Source organism: Oryctolagus cuniculus, chromosome 4 (assembly GCF_051225735.1).
Source record: "Oryctolagus cuniculus isolate XC-2025 breed Fujian yellow rabbit chromosome 4, ASM5122573v1, whole genome shotgun sequence".
Taxonomy (NCBI): domain Eukaryota; kingdom Metazoa; phylum Chordata; class Mammalia; order Lagomorpha; family Leporidae; genus Oryctolagus; species Oryctolagus cuniculus.
This window is the reverse complement of record NC_142870.1, coordinates 127,436,979-127,457,682: the sequence shown is the minus strand read 5'-3', so window position 1 is coordinate 127,457,682 and position 20,704 is coordinate 127,436,979. Positions and strand designations below refer to the sequence as shown.

The 20,704-nt window shown below is 38.0% G+C and overlaps 1 protein-coding gene across 1 annotated transcript in view; it reads left to right on the top strand.

Annotated features, from left to right (window-relative positions):
• The window catches only part of LOC138849362 (uncharacterized), a 128,312-nt gene extending 119,181 nt beyond the window's left edge, over positions 1–9,131 (top strand). Inside the window, exon 6 of the mRNA XM_089331397.1 lies at positions 8,947–9,131. Coding sequence (XP_089187523.1) covers positions 8,947–9,116 — 170 coding nt within the window. The 3' untranslated portion in view covers positions 9,117–9,131. The remainder of the gene's footprint in view (positions 1–8,946) is intronic.
• The last annotated feature ends 11,573 nt before the right edge of the window (positions 9,132–20,704 follow it).

Here is a 20,704-nt window from a genome sequence, read left to right as displayed (position 1 = left end):
ATAGTTTTAAAAGTCTGATATTACAAGTGTTGACAGTTATGTGGAATGACTAGAATTTATACATTAACTGGAAGGCATGTAAATTGCTATAATCTCATGATCCAGCAATCCCTTTCCTGGGTACATCCATATACTTAAGAAAAAATCTCACATGAGCACCAGGGGACAGAGATGAAAGATGCTTCTAACCACATTTGAAATAATAATTTTTTAAAGTGGAAACATGAATAGCAACAGAAAATGGACAAATTATGATAATTAATATAATAAAATATCATTCATATTAAAACAACTTGAACTAAGCATTCAATTCAACATTACAAATATTTTAAATATGATTTAGTAAAGAAAAATTATAAAATCACAACATTACATAATTTCCAAAAGGCAAAACAGTACATGTTGGTAAATAGTAGGGATGCATTCTAAGGAATGTGCCATTACACAATTTTGCAGTTGTGCAAACATAATAGAGTGAACTCAAACAAATCTAGATGGTACAGCCTACTGCACATGTAGACTACATGGAATAGCCTATTGCTTCTATTCTGCATTTCCCCTATTCTACATAGCTGTACAACATGTTATTATATTTAATATTATAGGCAATTGCAACACCATTGTGTGTCTAAACATAAAAGGTAAAGTACACAATATAGTGTAAGAGATTTTTTTAAAAGTTATTCTAATGCAGGTACACAGCATGCATGCAACCTTCAGGACTGGAAGTTGCTCTGGGTGAGGTTCAGAAGGTCATTATCACACATTACTATAGGTTTTGTATACACTAGACACTTACACTGTGCTAAATTCATAAAACTTATAAAAATGCATTTTTCTTCAATAATAAATTCATATTAATTTACAGTAAGTTTTGAACATTATAAACTTGAAGTTTTTAACTCTTCAACTTTCATAATTATTTTGTTTTTTTTTTTTATTTTTTAACTTTTATTTAATAAATATAAATTTCCAAAATACAACTTTTGGATTAGAGCAGCTTTTTCCCCCCATAACCTCCCTTCCACCCTCAACCATTCCATCTTCCACTCACTCTCCCATCCCATTCACATCAATATTCATTTTCAACTATCTTTACATACAGAAGATCAATTTAGTATATACTAAGTAAAGATTTCAACAGTTTGCAACCACATAGAAACACAAAGTATAACATATTGTTTGGTTACTAGTTATACCATTAATTCACATAGTACAACACATTAAGGACACAGATCCCCAGTTAGAAAGGCTGCCATACAGTAACCAAAAAACAATAAATGCTAGTAAGGATATGGGGGGTGGGGAAGGTACCCTAATCCATTGTTGGTGGGAATGTCCACTAGTATATCTATTGTGGAAGATAGTTAAGGAAAGATCTCAGAAAGCTGAAAATAGATATACCATGTGATATAGCCATTTCACTCCTGGGAAGTTTCCCAAAGGAAATGAAATCAGTATATGAAAGTGTTATTTGCTACCCCATGTTTATTGCAGCTCAATTCACAATAGCTAAGATATTAAATCACTCCAGATGTCAATCAACCAATTACTTAGTAAATAAAATGTGGTATACTCCATGGAATAGTACTCAGCTATACAAAAGAATGAAATAGTGTCTCACAACAAAATGGATTCAACTGGAAACCATTATATTTTAGTGAAATAAGCCAGTCCCCAAAAGAAAAATATCATATGTTTACCCTGATTTGTATGGTTTATAAAAATGTAATACATCTGAACAAAATTGATATTTTGAGATTTGATTATTGTTTATAGCCATTGTCTGTACTGTTAAGGAACAGTATTTTTTAATTTCTACTGTTTGTTGAATTCTTTTTTTTTTATTTTTTTTGACAGGCAGAGTTAGTAAGAGAGAGAGACAGACAGAGAGAAAGGTCTTCCTTCCGTTGTTCACTCCCAAATTGCTGCCACGGCCTATTCACTGCATCGATCCAAAGCCAGGAGCCAGGTACTTATCCTGGTCTCCCATGGGGTGCAGGGCCCAAGCACTTGGGCCATCCTCCACTGCTTTCCCGGGCTACAGCAAAGAGCTGGACTGGAAGAGGAGCAACCAGGACAAAATCTGGCGCCCCAGAGGGGACTAGAACCCAGGGTACCGGCACCACAGGCGGAGGATTAGCCTAGTAAGCTGCAGTGCCAGCCTGAATTCTTTACTTAAGGGAAGATGATTATAAAATAAACTGAAAGTATTTTATTATAAAAATAAAAGAAAACATAAGAAAGGAAGGAGGGCTGAGTGTGAAGGCATGAGAGGTAGTGTAAGGTAGGACGTGTCATTACATCACTAAATCTGTATATATGAAATACTTGAAATTTGTTCAACCTATATAAATAAAAATTATAAAGTATCATAGCAATTGTAAAAAGAAAATCTACTAGAAAATAAATATTTGTTGCCATCATTATGAAAGAATCTGAAGGCAGAAAATCTCCAAGAGTACAAAAGAAATCCAAAGTAAACAACAGGAATATTTATGGAATAATTATAGGGCCAAGTCATTATGTATCAATAGTCACATTGAATGTAAATGGCCTCAACTCTCCAGTTAAAAGATATAAGCTGTCTGAATGTATTAAAAAATAAACAAGACCCGTTTATTTGCAACCTACAAGAACCACATCTCATCAACAAAGATACATTCAGACTGAAAGTGAAAGGACAGGAAAAGATATTTCATGCTAACAGAGAGCAAAAAGGGCTGGTGTTGCCATCCTAATATCAGACAAACAACTTTAACACAAAAACCATTAAAAGAGACAAAGAAGGCCGGTGCCGCAGCTCATTAGGCTAATCCTCTGCCTAGTGGCGCCGGCACACCGGGTTCTAGTCCCGGTCGGGGCGCCGGATTCTGTCCCGGTTGCCCCTCTTCCAGGCCAGCTCTCTGCTGTGGCCAGGGAGTGCAGTGGAGGATGGCCCAGGTGCTTGGGCCCTGCACCCCATGGGAGACCAGGAAAAGCACCTGGCTCCTGGCTCCTGCCATTGGATCAGCGCGGTGAGCCAGCCGCAGCGCGCCGGCCGCGGCGGCCATTGGAGGGTGAACCAACGGCAAAAGGAAGACCTTTCTCTCTGTCTCTCTCTCTCACTGTCCACTCTGCCTGTCAAAAAAAAAAAAAAAAAAAAAAAGAGAGACAAAGAAGAGCACGATGTAATGAGTAAGAGATCAATTCAACAGGAAAATGTGACTATAATAACTGTATAAGCACCCATTACAGGGTGCCTGGCTATTTAAAAGAATGTTAATGGATCTGAAGTGAGACATAGTCTCCAGTACAACATTAATGGGGGACCGTAACACCCCATTTTCATCAGTGGACAGATCAGCTAAACAGAAAATCAACAGAGAAACAATAGAGGTAATTGACACTATGTACCAATGGACCTCACTGATATCTATAGAATTTTCACTCACCATTGCAGAATATACATTCTTTTCATCAGTGCAGTAAACTTTCTTTAAGATAGACCACATGCTAGGCCATGAAGCAAATTTCAGAAAATAAAAATATCAAAATCATGTCATGCTTCTTCTCTGACCACAATGGAGTGAATCTGGAAATCAACAACTCAAGATCTCTAGATCATCTACAAAACCATAGAGACTGGACAATATATTCCTGAATGAATGGTGGATCAAAGAGAAATAAAAAAAAAATTTCTGGAAATGAATGAATACAACAAACATCACACCAAAAGTCATAGGATACAGCAAAAGCGGTGTTACGAGGGAAGTTTTTAGCAATTGGTGCCTACATGAAGAAATTGGAAAGGTATCAAATAAATGAGCTATCATTACATCTCAAGGACCTAGAAAACAACAATAAGCCAAATCCCAAATTAGGAAGAGGAAAGAAATAATTAAAATTATAGAAGATATGAACAAAATTGAAAGAAAAAGAAAGTACAAAAGAACAGTGAAATGAAGAGCTGGTTTTTTGGAAAAAAAAATTGATATACCATTGGTGCAACTAACTAATAATAAAATAGGAGAAGACTGAAAGAAATAAAATCAGAGATGGAAAAGGAAATGTAACAAAAGATAACATAGAAATTAAAAGTGTCATCAGGAATTACTACAGAGAGTTCTATGCAAATGAATTGGGTAACCCAGAAGAAAGAGCTATATTCTAGACACATACAATCAACCAAAACTAAAGCATGAAGATATGGAAAATCTAAACAGACCAATAAACAAGATGACAATTGAATCAGTAATAAAGCTCCTCCCAACAACAAAAAAAAAACCCAGGACTGGATTACTTCACTGATGAATTCTACCAGACATTTACAAAAGAACTAATTCCAATTCTTCTTAAGTTATTCAAAAACAATTGAAAGGGAGGAAATCCTTCCAAATTCCTTCAATGAAGCCTGCATCACCTTAATTCCTAAACCAGAAAATGAAACAACAGAGAAAAGACATCTTGGAAAAGAATCCAGCAGCACAGGCAATCAAAGCTAAAAATCGACAAATTGAAGTACATCAAGCTGAGAAGCATCTACAGTGCAAAACAAACACTCAGTAAAGTTAAGAGGCAACCAATAGAATGGGAGAAAATATTTCCAAACTATGCAATTGATAAAGGGTTAACACCCAGAATCTATAAAGAGTTCAAGAAATTCAACAACAAAACAAACATTCAGTTAAGAAATGGGCAAAGGACTTGTTCAGGATTTTTCAGGAGAGGAAATTCAAATGCCAACCCACACTTGAAACAATGCTCAGGATCACTAGCCATCATGCAAATGCTAATCGAAACCACAAGGAGTTTTCCCTTCACTCCAGTTAGAATGGCTCTCATTCAGAAATCAACAAACAACAAATGCTAGTGAGGATGTGGGGAAAAAGGTATCCTAATTAATGTTGGTGGCAATGTAAACTGGTACAGCCACTCTGGAAGACACTATCGAGATACCTCAGAAAGCTTAATATAGATCTACCATAGTATGATCCATCATCTCACTCCTGGGAATTCACCCAAACCACAAGAAATCAGCATCTGCAAGAGTTATATCCCCACATTCATTGTGGCACAATTCACAATAGCTAAGCTATAGAATTAACCCAGATGTCCTTCAACTGTTGACTGGATAAGGAAATTATGGTATGTATGTGTGTGTGTGTGTATGTGTATATATATGTATACACACACACAAACACACTATGGAGTACTACTCAGCTTTAAAAAAATGAAATCTTGTATTTTGCAACAAGATGCATATAACTAGAAACCATTATATTTAGCGAAGTAAGCCAGTCCCAAAAATACAGATATCATAATATTTCCTGAAGAGAGGTAACTAATAGAGTATTTAAAATATCATGTATTGTAATGACATGGACTTTTTAAGATTTGATGATTGTTTACAGTCCTTAACTTTTTCATTGAGGAACAGTGTTTTCTTCATACTATCTGCTGAACTATTTCGCATAGTGTAGGGTTAACTATATGATCATTAAGTAAACTGAAAATAGACCTTTGTAAAAATCAAGAGTGGGAATATAAGAGGGAGGAGAAAAATGTTTAGACCATGGGTGGGAGGATAGTAGGGTAGAAGTATCACTATGTTTCTTAATCTGTATATATGAAATACATGAAACTTGTATATCCTAAATAAAATTTTTTAAAAAAGAACACATAGAATGGAACAAGCTGAGATATATTCTATCAGCTGTCCATTTTTATATGAAATACTGAAAGTAATAATCTGATGTGGTCAGAGTACAAATAAATTGCAATAATATATAAGGGAATTCTTTGTCACAGGACTTTTTCAAATATGACACTGGCAAAAATCAAGAACTGGTTCAAACCGCAAAATAATCAATGTTCAGTTAACTAAAACTTAAACTACTTATAAATATTAAGAAAATCCTATGAAGTCCTTCAATATGAAATCATTGCTACTCCCAAAATTATTGTATTATAATATCTATAACTATATTGTCTAGAAGCAAAATAATTTTCAATAGCTCCAAGAAACTTCCTCAATTTACTTTTTCAAATTATTGGTTCTGTTTGAACTCATCACACCCTTACACTGAGTTGATATAAAAGAAGAGGAGAATGAAATTCTGTGTCTTACAACAACAACATTTACACTGAGTTGATATAAAAGAAGAGGAGAATGAAATTCTGTGTCTTACAACAACAACATTTATGCTCAAAATTACAAATTTCTATTCATCTGTACCTTAATTCTAGATATTTCTGTTCCTATTTATCACAGCACAGAGCATTCAAATGCTGGAATTGCAATTATTATTCTATTTTATAAAGCCTAGTCTTTAGATGACTACTATTTGAGAAAATTCTTTGATCTCTGCTTCAGTATATGATATTAGCTTCATAAATACCTCTTCTTATCCTTAGGAATAGATGAACTTCCAAAATAACAGTACCTGAAAGTGTGCCCCACCCTTTTCAATAAGTCAGTCTGGGAGTTATCCACCCTGGAAACAGCAGCAGTAACAAATTTTATCCCCCTTCTTTATTAATGTTTTTGATTTTTCATTTTGTGCTGACAATTCGTTGCCTACCTCTTGTTTCTTCACAGTATTTGAATTAAAGTAAATCAGTAAAGTAATGCTACCATAACATTAAGTATATGTTAAGGACTAACTATATTTTACCAGGATGAATATAAGGCCTATCAAAATTGTAAATGAATATCACACACAGAGTAAATGAGTGAACTTTCTATCAAGGATAGGTATATATATATATATATATATATATGTAAATATATATGCACCTTACCTTATGTATAGGGATATAAATATATATATACACATACACAGATATACAAGAATAGATATAAAATATATATATATACATACAAGAATACATATACAAATATATATATATACAAGGATACATATACAAAATATATATACATACAAGGATACATATACAAAGATATCTATATATCTATATATATACGTATAGATATCTCTTACATCTTTGGGGAATGCAGAGGCTTTCTGAAGAGCAATATTACTATCTTCATAACTCAAGATGAGAAGCTCATTTACCAATAGGTAGCAAGATGTGATAGACATCCTGGAGTGGGGGGAGAGGGATTCTAGGAGGGGAGGAAAGAATTTAGCTACAGGATGATGGCTTGTGGCGGCTCATAGAACAGATGCAGGAGCCTTAGTGCTATTTTTTCACCCTCCCTCTGTTCCAGAATGTGTTTCATTAATCTCCCAGCACACCATCTGAGATATAAAATACTTTTGCCTAAATTCTGACAAGAATATGAGATTGAGCATAAGGCAATGAGAGGAACGGCATGACAGGAGTCAGGTTAACAAAGGGTCTCCAGTGCTGTTTTGGAAGCTCCAGATTGTTTTAATTGTATTAATCATTTTACTTTTCTGCAACCACGAACAGGTTTCATTAATTATGATGATCCTGGAAACCAAGTCAATGACTTACCTTATCTCATCCTTATGAAAATATGGTTCTTATTTTACCATTCTTAGTGATCATTCACAGAGCTTTAGTCATGAGACTAGCTTTAAGTATTTAACAGACAGTCAAAATGTCAGATTCTTCTCTCATGTCTAGCAAGGGTCTTCTCAAACAGTTAAAGCATTCAACTCTCTGTTCATAGGTCTTTCTGAGTCAATGAATTTATGGTATAGAAATTCTATCAAATTTCTGGCTTTTGTTCCCTAGTCCTCCATTTTTTTTTTCCAAATCCTCAAACTATTTCTCCTACTCCTAATTATTTCTCGATGCCACCTTCACTCCCCTTTTTATACCTTGCTCCATAATTAGCCTCTAGATTTGTCTGCTATGGGTGAGAGTCACGCATGAACTGTCTGGGTAGCATGGAAGATTCTCATCAGGACATCAGGATGCAGTAGGAGCCAGGTTTAGGAAGGCATGGCAGCCTGTGTTATAAAGACAGCAAATCTCAGGCCTCTGACTCTGTGGTCTTTATGGTGTGAACACTGACAATCTGTAGAGTGTTAGAGAGCCTAGGAATTGTTTACGTGACTGATTTGAACAAATTATACAGAAAATTTTAGCACAAAGTCTATACTCTGCACAATTTCATAACTTATTAGTAATACTGCTATTCATGGCATATTATTAAAGCCTATGCTTGTAATTTGGTTTTTCTAATCAGATACTTGGGGACAATGTGCAACCAGTTATACATTTGTCGAAATTTTCAATAATTTGAAAAAACATATTTAAAGCAATCAGTTTTTCTGCTTTTTCATGTGAAAGAGTATGGAATAGGAAGCTGAATTGGGTGACTGTTTAGATTATAAAACATGATGACAGGGTTAAATTAAGGTATAGTAATAGGAGTAAAGAGAAGGAATAGATGACAATGCCACTAAGAAGCAAAATATAACAAAATTAATGATTCCTGAGGTACAGGAGGAAGATGAAAACAATCTAATTATATTTAATATGAGTGTCTAAGATTGCCTAACAGGGAGAGTTGAGCAGAAAATGTGAAGGAGAGAAGATGAATTGTATGTGCGATATATTATGTTTTGGAGGGAGGTGGAACAAGGGAAATAGATCTTCATACTGTCAAAGATTCTCTCCATTATTCTGTCATGATTTCCATCAATAAACTTTTCATTTTCATTTTACTTACATTTCTAGAAGACAAATTACTTAATATGCTTAGAATTTTGACAAATTCATCAAGAATCAACAGTATCATTACATAAAATTATTTTACATTTTCTTTCCCATGAAATAACTCTCAACTGAAAATGTTTAAATGGATCCCAATTAAGTTTGGAGGAACTAATTAATATTCAGTAAGCCTATCTTGACAGGAATTATTCTAGAAATTCACATTTTATTTAGCCTGTGTATTTTTTCTATTTAACAGATGAGAACACTGACTAAGAGAAGTGTATAACATTCCCATATCTCTCCTTGCAGGAAGCTATGGAATTGAGATTCATGTCCAGGTCCTATTAGAGGCCTCCCTCATTCACTGTTGCCTAGTAGATAATGTCTCGACATGGACAGATCTTCTAGAGGTGTTGAGGCTGCCGGAAGAAATAAAAAGTGAGGCAATATCCAGATTTCTTGTTGTCAATGTTGTTTGATAAATTCTATATAAACTTAGCACTATTAAGAGAATCACCTAAAGCAATAAAATATATTTTATTAGGCTTTATATAGAGGAGAGTTTATCTGTGATTTCCACAGAAAGATGCACCAGTGAGTGTCATGACCACTGGTTGGGTGCCATCTGTTTCAGTGTTTCACAGTCAAATCACCTCAGGCTAACAACATGGCATTTTCTTTAAAGAAAACCCAACATAAAATACCTTGCCAAGCTTAAACTAATAGTGAGGATTCCTAATAAGTAGGTCATCAGACTCTACTGCATGCTTCCTCCATATTGGAAAACTAAAAGAACTATTTAGTAAAGGAAATGTAGGATATTTTAAAATGAAAATAATTCAACTCTAATGCTAACAAATTTATTAAAGTTATGATGAGTTTACAATCAAAGATGAACAACCAATCCTCCCATAAGGCACTGAAAAAAGCAGTCTTAACTCACAGAGAAGGTAAAAGAGGGAAACAATCTACTTGCTTTTGACAAAGTTTGTTTAAAGGCATTCAAATTTCATTTTAAAACTTATTCATAGAGCTCCTGTCAGGTGCCAAAGGCCAAAGAATTCAAAGAACAGGATAAAGGCCTGCTTGTGAGAAACTTCAGTCAAATAAAGTATCCCAGAAGAAAAGAATCTGGGGACAGACCTTGTGGCATAGTGGGTAAAGCCATTGCCTGCAGATCCAGCATCCCATATGGGTGCCAGTTCAAGACTCAGCTGCCCCACTTCCAATTCAGCTCTCTGCTATGGCCTGGGAAAGCATTAGAAGACAGTCCAAGTCTTTGGGCCCCTGTACCCACATGGGAGACCTGGAATAAGTTCCTGACTCCTGACTACAGATAGGTGCAGCTCCAGCCATTGCAGTCAATTAGGGAGTGAATCATTGGATGGAAGACCTCTCTCTCTCTCTGTCTTTACCTCTCTATAATTCTTTCAAGTAAATAAATAAATCTTTTTTTTTATTTACTTGACAGATAGAGTTAGTGAGAGAGAGAAAGACAGAGAGAAAGGCCTTCCTTCCATTGGTTCACCCCCAAAATGGCCACCACGGCTGGAGCTACGTCGATCCAAAGCTGGGAGCCAGGTGCTTCCCCTTGGTCTCCTATGCGGGTGCAGGGACCAAAGCACTTGGGCCATGCTCCACTGTCTTCCAGGCCACAGCAGAGAGCTGGACTGGAAGCGGAGCAACCGGGACTAGAACCCGGCACCCATATGGGATGATGGCGCTGCAGGCGGAGGATTAACCAAGTGAGCCACGGTGTTGGCCCCATAAATAAATCTTAAAAAAAGGGCCGGCGCCGCGGCTCAATAGGCTAATCCTCCACCTAGCGGCGCTGGCACACTGGGTCCTAGTCCCGGCTGGGGCGCCGGATTCTTTCCCGGTTGCTCCTCTTCCAGGCCAGCTCTCTGCTGTGTCCCAGGAAGGCAGTGGAGGATGGCCCAAGTGCTTGGGCCCTGCACCCCATGGGAGACCAGGAGAAGCACCTGGCTCCTGCCTTCGGATCAGCGCGGCACGCTGGCAGCGGCGGCCTTTGGAGGGTGAACCAACGGCAAAAGGAAGACCTTTCTCTCTGTCTCTCTCTCTCACTATCCACTCTGCCTGTCAAAAAAAAAAAAAAAAGATCCTGACCCCATTTGTTGGCAGAACACACAGGTGGGTCAGTAAGCTTGGTTAATATGAATAAAAGTTTGATGAAAAATAACAGAAACAGTTCTATTAATACATTTTCCAGGAAATTGAACTACACAAAGCTGTATGTATCTTATAAATTTGCAATAGTGCCATGTTTCCCCCTCAAGATGTTCTATTATGACTCTAAAAGAGAAAAATACAAGTTGGAACTAAAATTTCTGGGTGGAAAGATGACATAGATACGTGCACAGCACATTGTTGTAGCCTGGAGATCACCACACACGGCTGCAGACTGTGCTCTGCTCTAGAGACTCACGAGAGTCCTCAGAGACCAGGTCACATCTGATTCAGGTGAAACACATGGGCCGTCCCCGAGTCGAACATTCTCCAAAATGTAGAGTTCTGTGACAAGAAACACAAGGAAAGCAGCTCAGATATTACAAGGAGCTCTGGAACTAAGAAGTAGGAAAGCTGGTATCCCATTTCCCATATGCGGGGAGGTCAACATTCTATTAAAATAATATTTTAAACATTTTATTTTTAATTCTTTCAATCCCTTTCTGCTTTAATGTTCTGCCTCTGTATCCTTTGCACTACCTTCTTTCAAATTTGTTTTATAAAACAAATATGTTTTAAAACATATTTAAAGTAAAAACAGTTATATATATAAATATGTTTTATATAAAATTATATATAAAACATTTAAATAAAAACATTTATAAAACAAATACGTTTTATAAAACAAGTATCAAAAGCAAACAACACTGGCCGGCGCCGCAGCTCAGTAAGCTAATCCTCCGCCTTGCGGCGCCGGCACACCAGGTTCTAGTCCCGGTCGGGGCACCGGATTCTGTCCCGGTTGCCCCTCTTCCAGGCCAGCTCTCTGCTGTGGCCAGGGAGTGCAGTGGAGGATGGCCCAAGTCCTTGGGCCCTGCACCCCATGGGAGACCAGGAGAAGCACCTGGCTCCTGCCTTCGGATCAGCGCGGTGCGCCGGCCGCAGCATGCTGGCCGCGGCGGCCATTGGAGGGTGAACCAACGGCAAAGGAAGACCTTTCTCTCTGTCTCTCTCTCTCTCACTGTCCATTCTGCCTGTCAAAAAAAAAAAAAAAAAAAAAAAAAAGGCAAACAACACTGACTGACATTTGACAAATATACAGAAACTTTTTCCTACTTCTTTAAATTTTTTTTTATTAGAGACAGAAAGAGAAAGAGAGAGAGAGAGAGAGAATATGTATCAAATGAACCAGTCCCCATTCTTTGCTTCATTCCCCAAATGCTTGCAACAGCCAAAGCTGAGCCAAGTAGAAGTTAGGAGGTTTGAATTCAATCTGAGTCTCCCTCATGGGTAGCAGGACCACACCATTTGAGCCATGGCTTGCTGCCCGCCCCCCACCAGGATGCATATTAGCAAGAAGCTGGAATTGGAATTCAGAGTCAAACCAGAATTCAAGTCAGGCACTCCAGTATCAGTTACTGGCATCCCAAGTAGTGGTCTGAACCACTGTACTGAACATCTACCCCCAGATAATCCTACTTCTTGAAAAATATATTTATTTTAGCTAGATAAGAATATGGGCAATGATGTTAGCTGCTAAATCATGAAACATTCAATTATGTTATTCTTGTAATGAAGTTTCTAACTATGGAAAAAGCAACACTGCCTGCGTAGTGCAGGAGTGTTCTGAAAGTCCCCTGGAGACAGCCAGTAACTTACTCTGGAGGCTCAGTTCATCACCAGGCTTGAAGTGGTGACTGATCGCTTTGGTTCTGGCATCACATCCAAGCTGATTATATCCTGGTATTTGGATCCCCTTCACACAATCTGGCTGCTCTAGCACCATTTCCCATATCAGGGCTCTACCCTACCCACATTATAAACCCACACGCTATGTGCTTATTTTAAGGGTAATCACTTTTACCTTTCTCCTGATGTTCCAACACCTGAGCTCATAATTTTCTGATTAAACACAAGATTACTTCAAAGAGTTCGTGGAAAAATGGAATTAAAAGGTAATGTATGTTTTCCACAGACCTTTTGAAGTTTCCTCATAGAAAATTCATAGCATGAAAGAAAACTGTGCTTGGATTGCAAAAAATCTTATGCTCCAAAATAAATGTATCTTTTAATCCCATTTCATCACAAACTTTTTGAAGTATCCTTGTAGGCGTCTGAATGATCATAAATCTCAGAAGTAAGAATGTAACTCAGTGATTCTGATGATGATTTTATAGCAGATGCTAAGAAATGCTAAAACTATAATTTCATAATTTCCCATTTTGTGAAACATTCATGTTGGTTTTCACATCTTTCTGGAAATAGTCAAGGAGGAAGAGGTATTCTATACAAGGAAAGTAGAATCTCACAATTTCCAAAATTAGGGTATCATTGGACAGAGATGCTCATTTATCTACTGCTATTTATGCTAAGAACATCTCTTGAAAAACAGTCAATGGTGATGAAAAAGGAAAAGAAATAAGGATGCTTCAAGGCAGTTTTACAATTATATGAAATGTAATTTGATCCATGGCAAAAGCGCCAGTAGACAAACTTTTATACAGGAAATTTCAACAAGTAGAAGAATAATCACAAAGATAATCCCACAATATGTTATCCACTGTCAGTGCAGATATGCTGTGATACATTATTGATGGCATCTCACCCAAATGGAGAGGAACCAGGAATTCAACAGTTGTGAGTATCCAAAGGTCTGTGGCCCTCCCTTCAGCCAAGACAAAAATCGCATCTTAAGTCCTCATAAACCAAATCCCTCACTCTACTCATTGCCTCCATTTAGAGATATAAAGCTAACCTTTCCTATTTTTAGAAATACGACACTGTGCTCTTCCAATATCACCCAGTTATTATTGCACACAATTTCAGAGGAAAATTCTTTCTTATGTCTCTATTTATAAAATCTCTGAATATTAACACATATTTATTGTACTCTCTGAGTGCTAATTGGAATGTCTGCTGTTCTTTGGTTATACTAATAATGTTTTAATTGCTGCACAAAATACTTCTGTTCAGATTAGTTTAATCTAGTATTGCTAAAACTCATTTTAAGCTTTTGCTTTAAAGGTATTCTGTGTATTTAAATTGTTTGATCAAAGAAAAATTCTCAGGGATTTCTTCTCCCCCTTCCTCTCCCTGCCATTACTGGAGGAGTTCCCACTATGATAGAAAACATAACAAAGAAGCATTTGTGAAATAATGAATCACACCTCAACTGCCCTGGCCTAATTGCAGTTTGTAATTACAGGTTGCTATACAATTAGAAAGATTTTATTTTAATAATGCCTCCACATGTCTAAGTACCTAATGCTTCTCACAGGGTTAGAGTAAGTATATATTTCTTTCTTCCTTTCATAAGCTATTATTATTAAGAAATGGAAGGCAAATCTTTACAATTATAACAGTGACAGTTATAGCACCATCTTCCCAGTGCCTTGTCAAGCATTCTGATGAGCCTCCCTCACTGTCCCTGCTAAGAAACACCCACATCTGCTTCTGATGTCATGTCACACAGTCAGTCTTCTCTGTTTAAATCCAAGAGCAAAGTTAAGCTACGATACAAAGCAGAGTGCTTACTCAGAGAAACTACTAGATGTCAACAGGGCAAACTACTCTCTGGCGGACTCACAGCAATTGGCTGGTGGGCCTGCTTGTCACCCGGGTCCTCTGCGATGTTATGCTAGCAGTTAATAGAACTAAGAAAGTCTAAAGGAGCGCTACGGAATGCTGTAATTACCTTCATGGATATTTAGGGTGTGAATTAATGTAGCACATTTCATTTCCCCTCCAATCACTTCTTCAGTACTGTTTGAATCTTTCTGGGTGCTTTTCCAATGGTCTGTATAAAGATCAGCCTATTTATGATTTTCAAAATTAAGAATTCTTAAGTGAAATAAAATATACATAATTTCTACTTAACAAGAAACTAGGTTTGATGGAGTTAATTGTTTTTTCTGTTAGGAATAGATGATGGAAAAGGAGAATTTTAAGTCTTTCAGACTGTAGCTTAACTGGGCATATGCCTTTGTAACATGAAAGTGAAGTATAACATTTTTGATCATTTATGATATTCAATTATTAGTGGTTAGGTCTTCCTATCAATAAACAAATAGTTTCAACTAAAACAGTAAGAGAGTAGATGACATGTTTACAATGACTTCAAATAACAATCAAAAAATTATTAAATTGTCAACATTGAAAGATATATTGGTATGAGTAAAAATAACCTACAGTAAGGAAAATTCCTAGAGATAAGTGTTAACTCTTACATCTTATACAAATATAATTACATTTTAAAAATTTAAACGTGATGGCATCTGATATCGAATTCACAATTTATCTCTTTTTGCTCAATTTGCCCTTTTCATATTGGTGAGGAAGTCTGTAATCTTATTAGAATATGCTAACATCTTCCACAAAATTGATGTAAGTCCTATTCCCTATTTTAAAAATAGCAAAGAAATAGAAATTCTGCACATTCCTTATGGGGTCACCTTCGATCCCTAGTAAATAGAGGTGATAAGCAGGCATGTAGTAGAGGGTCAAAAACGTGTGAGGCAATGGTAGAGTCAAAATATTCCAACTCCTTGAATTCTGGTTATTCATATCAGTTAAGATCAGAGCCCCACAATGCTTTTCAAAATACAGAACTTCAAGAACAAAAGGTGACATATACTGCCTGGGTGGAAATTTAACACAAAACAGCCAAATCTGTACAAGGGAACAGAGCTGAGTATCTTCTGTGCTTAAAGCTTCAAAGACTTACTAAACAGCTGTTTAGCCTCCTGGACTCTGCAGGATAGCTTTACACAAAACTTGGTGATACAAGCAGTTTGATGGATGACAGTACTATGATCTGGAAGATCTGACAAGCCAGACTGATAGCTAGAACCACCAAGATTACATATAACAGAACTAAATATAAATTCTGAAGTTTCAGTTAAATGTGCCAGTCTGAACACCTGCATTTATTTTCTCTCTTTCCCCCTATTTCACTATAATGATGATTGCTGCACCGATCCAAAGCCAGGTGCCTCCTCTTGGTCTTCCATGCAGGTGCAGAGCCCAAGGACCTGGGCCATCCTCCACTGCACTCCCGGGCCACAGCAGAGAACTGGACTGGAAGAGGAGCAACCAGGACAGAACTGGCACCCCAACCAGGACTAGAACCTGGTGTGCTGGCACCGCTGGTGGAGGATTAGCCTAGTGAGCCATGGCACAGGCCAACAGTTGAGGAATTTTAAAAAGACATAAATCAACAAAGTCAAACAGGATGAGAGACATGATCACAGCAGGTGAGAAGTAGGAGCACAGCTTTGGATGTGGACAAGCAAATGCAGTAGGGTAGTAGCTGACTTTATAGGGGATGAAGCCAAACCCAGGAAGCTGATTCATATCACAGAACCCCTAAAAGATCAACAACTTTGGCCACCAGAATTTTCTCAATGCAGTGGTGCAGGCTAGGGCTGAAAACACAATGGGTAAGTCCCATTTCCTATCTTCTGTGCCAAAACAAAGGAGTATGCTCACTCTGTGGAGGCATAGATGAGGTCGGAGTTGAGACATCACACAGAAAATGCCCTATCAAGGGGACATTTATATGGTGAAACTAAGATTCCTTTCCTTCTTCCACTACCGTAAGTCTCTAAACCAGTTTCTCCTCCAAAAGAAAGATTATTAAAAGATTCTAGGTAAAATGACCTCATCAAGACTTGATTCAGGGGCCGGTGCCGTGGCTCACTTGGTTAATCCTCCACCTGCAGTGCCAGCATCCCATATGGGCGCAGGGTTCTAGTCCCAGTTGCTCCTCTTCCAGTCCAGCTCTCTGCTGTGGCCCAGGAGGGCAGTGGAGGATGGCCCAAGTGCTTGGGCCCCTGCAACCACATTGGAGACCAGGAAGAAGTACCTGGCTCCTGGCTTTGGATCGGTGCAGTACCGGCCATAGCGGCCATTTTGGGAGTGAACCAGTGGAAGGAAGACCTCTCTTTCTCTCTCTGTAACTCTACCTGTCAAATAAAAAAAAAGTATATAAAAAAAAGAATTGATTCAGTGGGGCTGGAGCTGTGGCACAGCAGGTGGAGCTGCTGCCTGCAGTGCCGGCATTCCACGTGGTCACCGGGTCCAGTCCCAGCTACTCTATTTCCAATCCAGCTCTGTGCTGTGGCCTAGGAAAGCAGTGGAGGATGGCCCAAGTCTTTGGGCCCCTACACCCACGTGGGAGACCGGAAGGAGGCTCCTGGCCCCTGGCTTCGGATCGGCGCAGCTCCAGCCATTGCAGCCAATTGGGGAGTGAACAAGCAGATGGAAGACCTTTCTCTCTCTCTCTGCCTCTCCTTCTCTGTGTAATTCTTTCAAATAAATAAATAAACCTAAAAAATCAGTTCAGTAGAATGCTAGTTTCCCAAATAAGGAAGGCTCAGTCCTCTGATCACTTATCTAGGAAACCAATGCTCAACTACCCTCCCTGGGTAACATATCTCCCAGTTGGGATTTTATTGCCTTTCTCTTTAATAGAAGCCTCTGGAGAAAGAGCACAAATCATCTGAAGAAACCTTTACATTAAACAGAAGGGGGGAGAGAATCAGAGGAATGAGACTGAGCAGAAGAGAAGCTTCAGTCTCTAACTTATACTCATCAAGGAAAAGGAATTTTTTAAAGCCAAGGGACAGGAAGAATTGTAAAATATGCAAGAAAAGAAAAGTAACAATTAGTGAATTAGAAAAGCAATTACGTATTAAAAATATGGCAGCAGAATTTTAAAAAATAGTAAAAAAGGGAGATAAATAAAATCCGCCAGAGAGTAGACCAAAGGACAAGGAGTATCAATATAAGAGATCAAACATGAAATAACAATTTCTTGTAAAAAGGAGAAAAGAAATGTGGAGGAAGTTAAAGACCTTATCCAAAAAATTATTGCAGACTTTATTTAAGGCCAGCATAAGAAAAAATACATTGTTGGGCTGGTGTTGTGGGGCAGTGGGTTAAGTAACTTCCTGTGATGCCAGCATCCGATATGAGAACCAGCTCAAGTCCAGTTCCCATCCAGCTTCCCATCAATGCCTGTGGGAAAGCAGTGAAAGACAGCAAAAATGTCTGAGCTCCTGCACCTTTGTGGGAGACGCAGATAGAATCCCAGGCTCCTGGCTTCAGCCTGGCCCATCCCTGGCAGTTGCGGCCATTTGGGGAGCTAGTCAGCAGATAGAAGATCTCTCTCTCCCTCATTTTGTCTGCCTCTGCCTTTCAAATAAACAGATGTCTTTCTTCAAAAAATGTAAAAGTATTGAGAATACATGAACTTCTAGTTTAAATGTAGATAAACTTTTTTTTATTTTTTAGTTCTAACAGGGCTCAATATACTTCATAGAAACAATTCTAACAATATAATCATATTTACTTTCTCTCTCCCTCTTTCCCTCTCTCCACTTATCCCCTTCCCATTCACTCTCTCCTTCCCTCTCCCTTTAAACGTCACTATACTGTGAAATTTCTGAGTATCAGGGATAATGGAAAGATCTTAGAAACTTATTTAGAAGGATATTTTAAAAACCCAGGTCACAGATGGCATAGTAAATATAAGAATGCCATCAGATTTCTTACTGGCCCATCTGGAAGTTAGAAGGAAATGGAGCATTGCTAACAAAATTCTGAGGGGAACTTACTTCTCAGATAGTGTCTGTATTGAGGCAAAGGATGCAATTAAGAGTGGAATTAAGGTCCTTTCAGAATTGCCATGTCTCAAAAAACGTATCTGTTTTTAGGAAGCCATTGGAGGATATAATCTATCTAAATGCAGGAGTAAAATAAGAAAGGCATGAGATTTGAGAAACAGGAAATTTAGCATCAGAGAATTAAGGGAATTCCCTGGAGGATGGGCATAGATAACTTCATAGACAACAGTGGTATAGCAGGTGTAGAGAGAAATAAGCTTACTTTAGAGCAGAACACAGAACTTTAAGATGAATTGTGAGAGAGAGAGAAAAAAAAAGATAAAGGGAGGAAAGAGGAAAGGTGTGATAGAGGAAGAGAGAAATAAATGAACAGATAAACATTCAAACACACAAAGAAAAAGAAATTTCTGGATGTTTGACGTTTCAAAAATTATATTTTCATTATCAACAAAAAAATTAAGATTTGAGTTTCTAGTAAACAGTAAGCCAAACAAAGAAATAACCAAAAAAGGGAAAGTTATTAATTTCAGTAAAAATTTAAAACTGAACATGAAAGGAAGAATTATCACAGCAATTATAGATATACGCTTCAGCTGTGAATGATATTTAGAAAACCGTAATTATGTAGATTAAATATGGATTTTAAAATGATTGAAAATTGATTAGAAATTAAGAATTGTACTCTGTGGGATCAGCTCACAGAATTGTTTCTTTTTCCCTCAGTGGCTGCATTAGAGTACTAATGAGGTTTATTTGGTGATAGTAATTTAAATCATAATCCCAGAAACTGTGACTAACGGGGATGAACAAACATAGGAGGAAAGCTAGACTCCCCAGGTCTTTCTGTTCCTACTAAGTGACAAATAGGGCACACCTCCCTCAGCCAGGATAGTCCTCCTTCCTTTCTTAGGGTCACAGATGAACCCAGAGTAGGACTTTAGCAGAGAAGTTGGCAAAGCCCAAAACCAAAACTTCATTTGAAGATGTGTTCCGTGAAGGTGCAGTCAGACAATTATGTTGATTTGTGTAGAGGATGACTAAATTTTTTATGTAGTTGGAGATTTTGATTTATAGCTGTAAGCTGAATCTCCTCATCAGTGGCACCAGTTGAGATATTCTGAAACTGTTCATTGAATTTCATAGGCAACTTACAGCATCAGTCACTATATTTTAGGTCTCATTGTCTTTGACTTCAACATACAAAGAAATGTCTACAGGAAGTGATGTCAGATTGCTTATTAGACTTGGAAACTGAAGAACTATTAAAAGCATAAGTTGAGGTTAAAAACAGGAAGTAGTCAAATAACCTGAAGCACACTTTCCCACAAGTTTTATCATCAGAAGGCCATGACTGGCATTTCTGATGAGCAGACTCACAAAGTGGAAAGCAGAGCCCACCTGGTATCTCTGCTCAGAGAACAGTTACAGCCTCCATACAGCTGGTAGTTGCTGACAAGGATGCTAAGAATTCTACGTTTTCCATGGAGTTCATGTCAGCCCAGTCACTGCCAGCTAAATATGTACATGATAAAAATAAATCGGACTTTCACTATCGCCACAATGGGGGAATTTTATCTTCAAACAGATGGGCACGGTGGATCTGAAACATCCCTTCTTAAGGTTTAACCTCATGAGTATGTGCAGAAGAGCCACTCTTGGCTAGTCCTTATAAAATGTGATGTCAGTTCCTCACTTAAAAATAGTAATGGTGGGGCCGGCGCTGTGACGCAGAGGGTTAACAACCTGGCATGAAGTGCTGGCATCCCATATGGATGCCTGTTCGACACCTGGCTGCTCCACTTCTGATCTAGCTCTCTGCTGTGGCCTGGGAAGGCAGTAGATGATGGCCCATGTCCTGGGGCCCCTGCACCCACGTGGGAGACTGGGAGGAAGCTCCTGGCTCCTGGCTTCAGATTGGCGCAGCTCCGGCCATTGCGCCAATTTGGGAGTGAACCATCAGATGGAAGATTCTCTCTCTCTCTCTCTCTCTCTCTCTGTGTGTGTGTGTGTAGCTCTGACTTTCAAATAAATAAACGAATCTTTTAAAAAAATTGTAATGATGCAATGTCTTAGTGAGGAGCCATGTTGATCAGGTATAGTTTCATTGTTTCTGCCTTCAGAATATGACTGATATGACTGCTGATTCAAGTTTCTATAAACTTTAACACTGAGATGAAATAAGAATAACCTAATATTGTTAGCCTTAGAAACACAAAAGTGAGAGATTTTAATGAAATTATTGGTTAAAAAGTCAA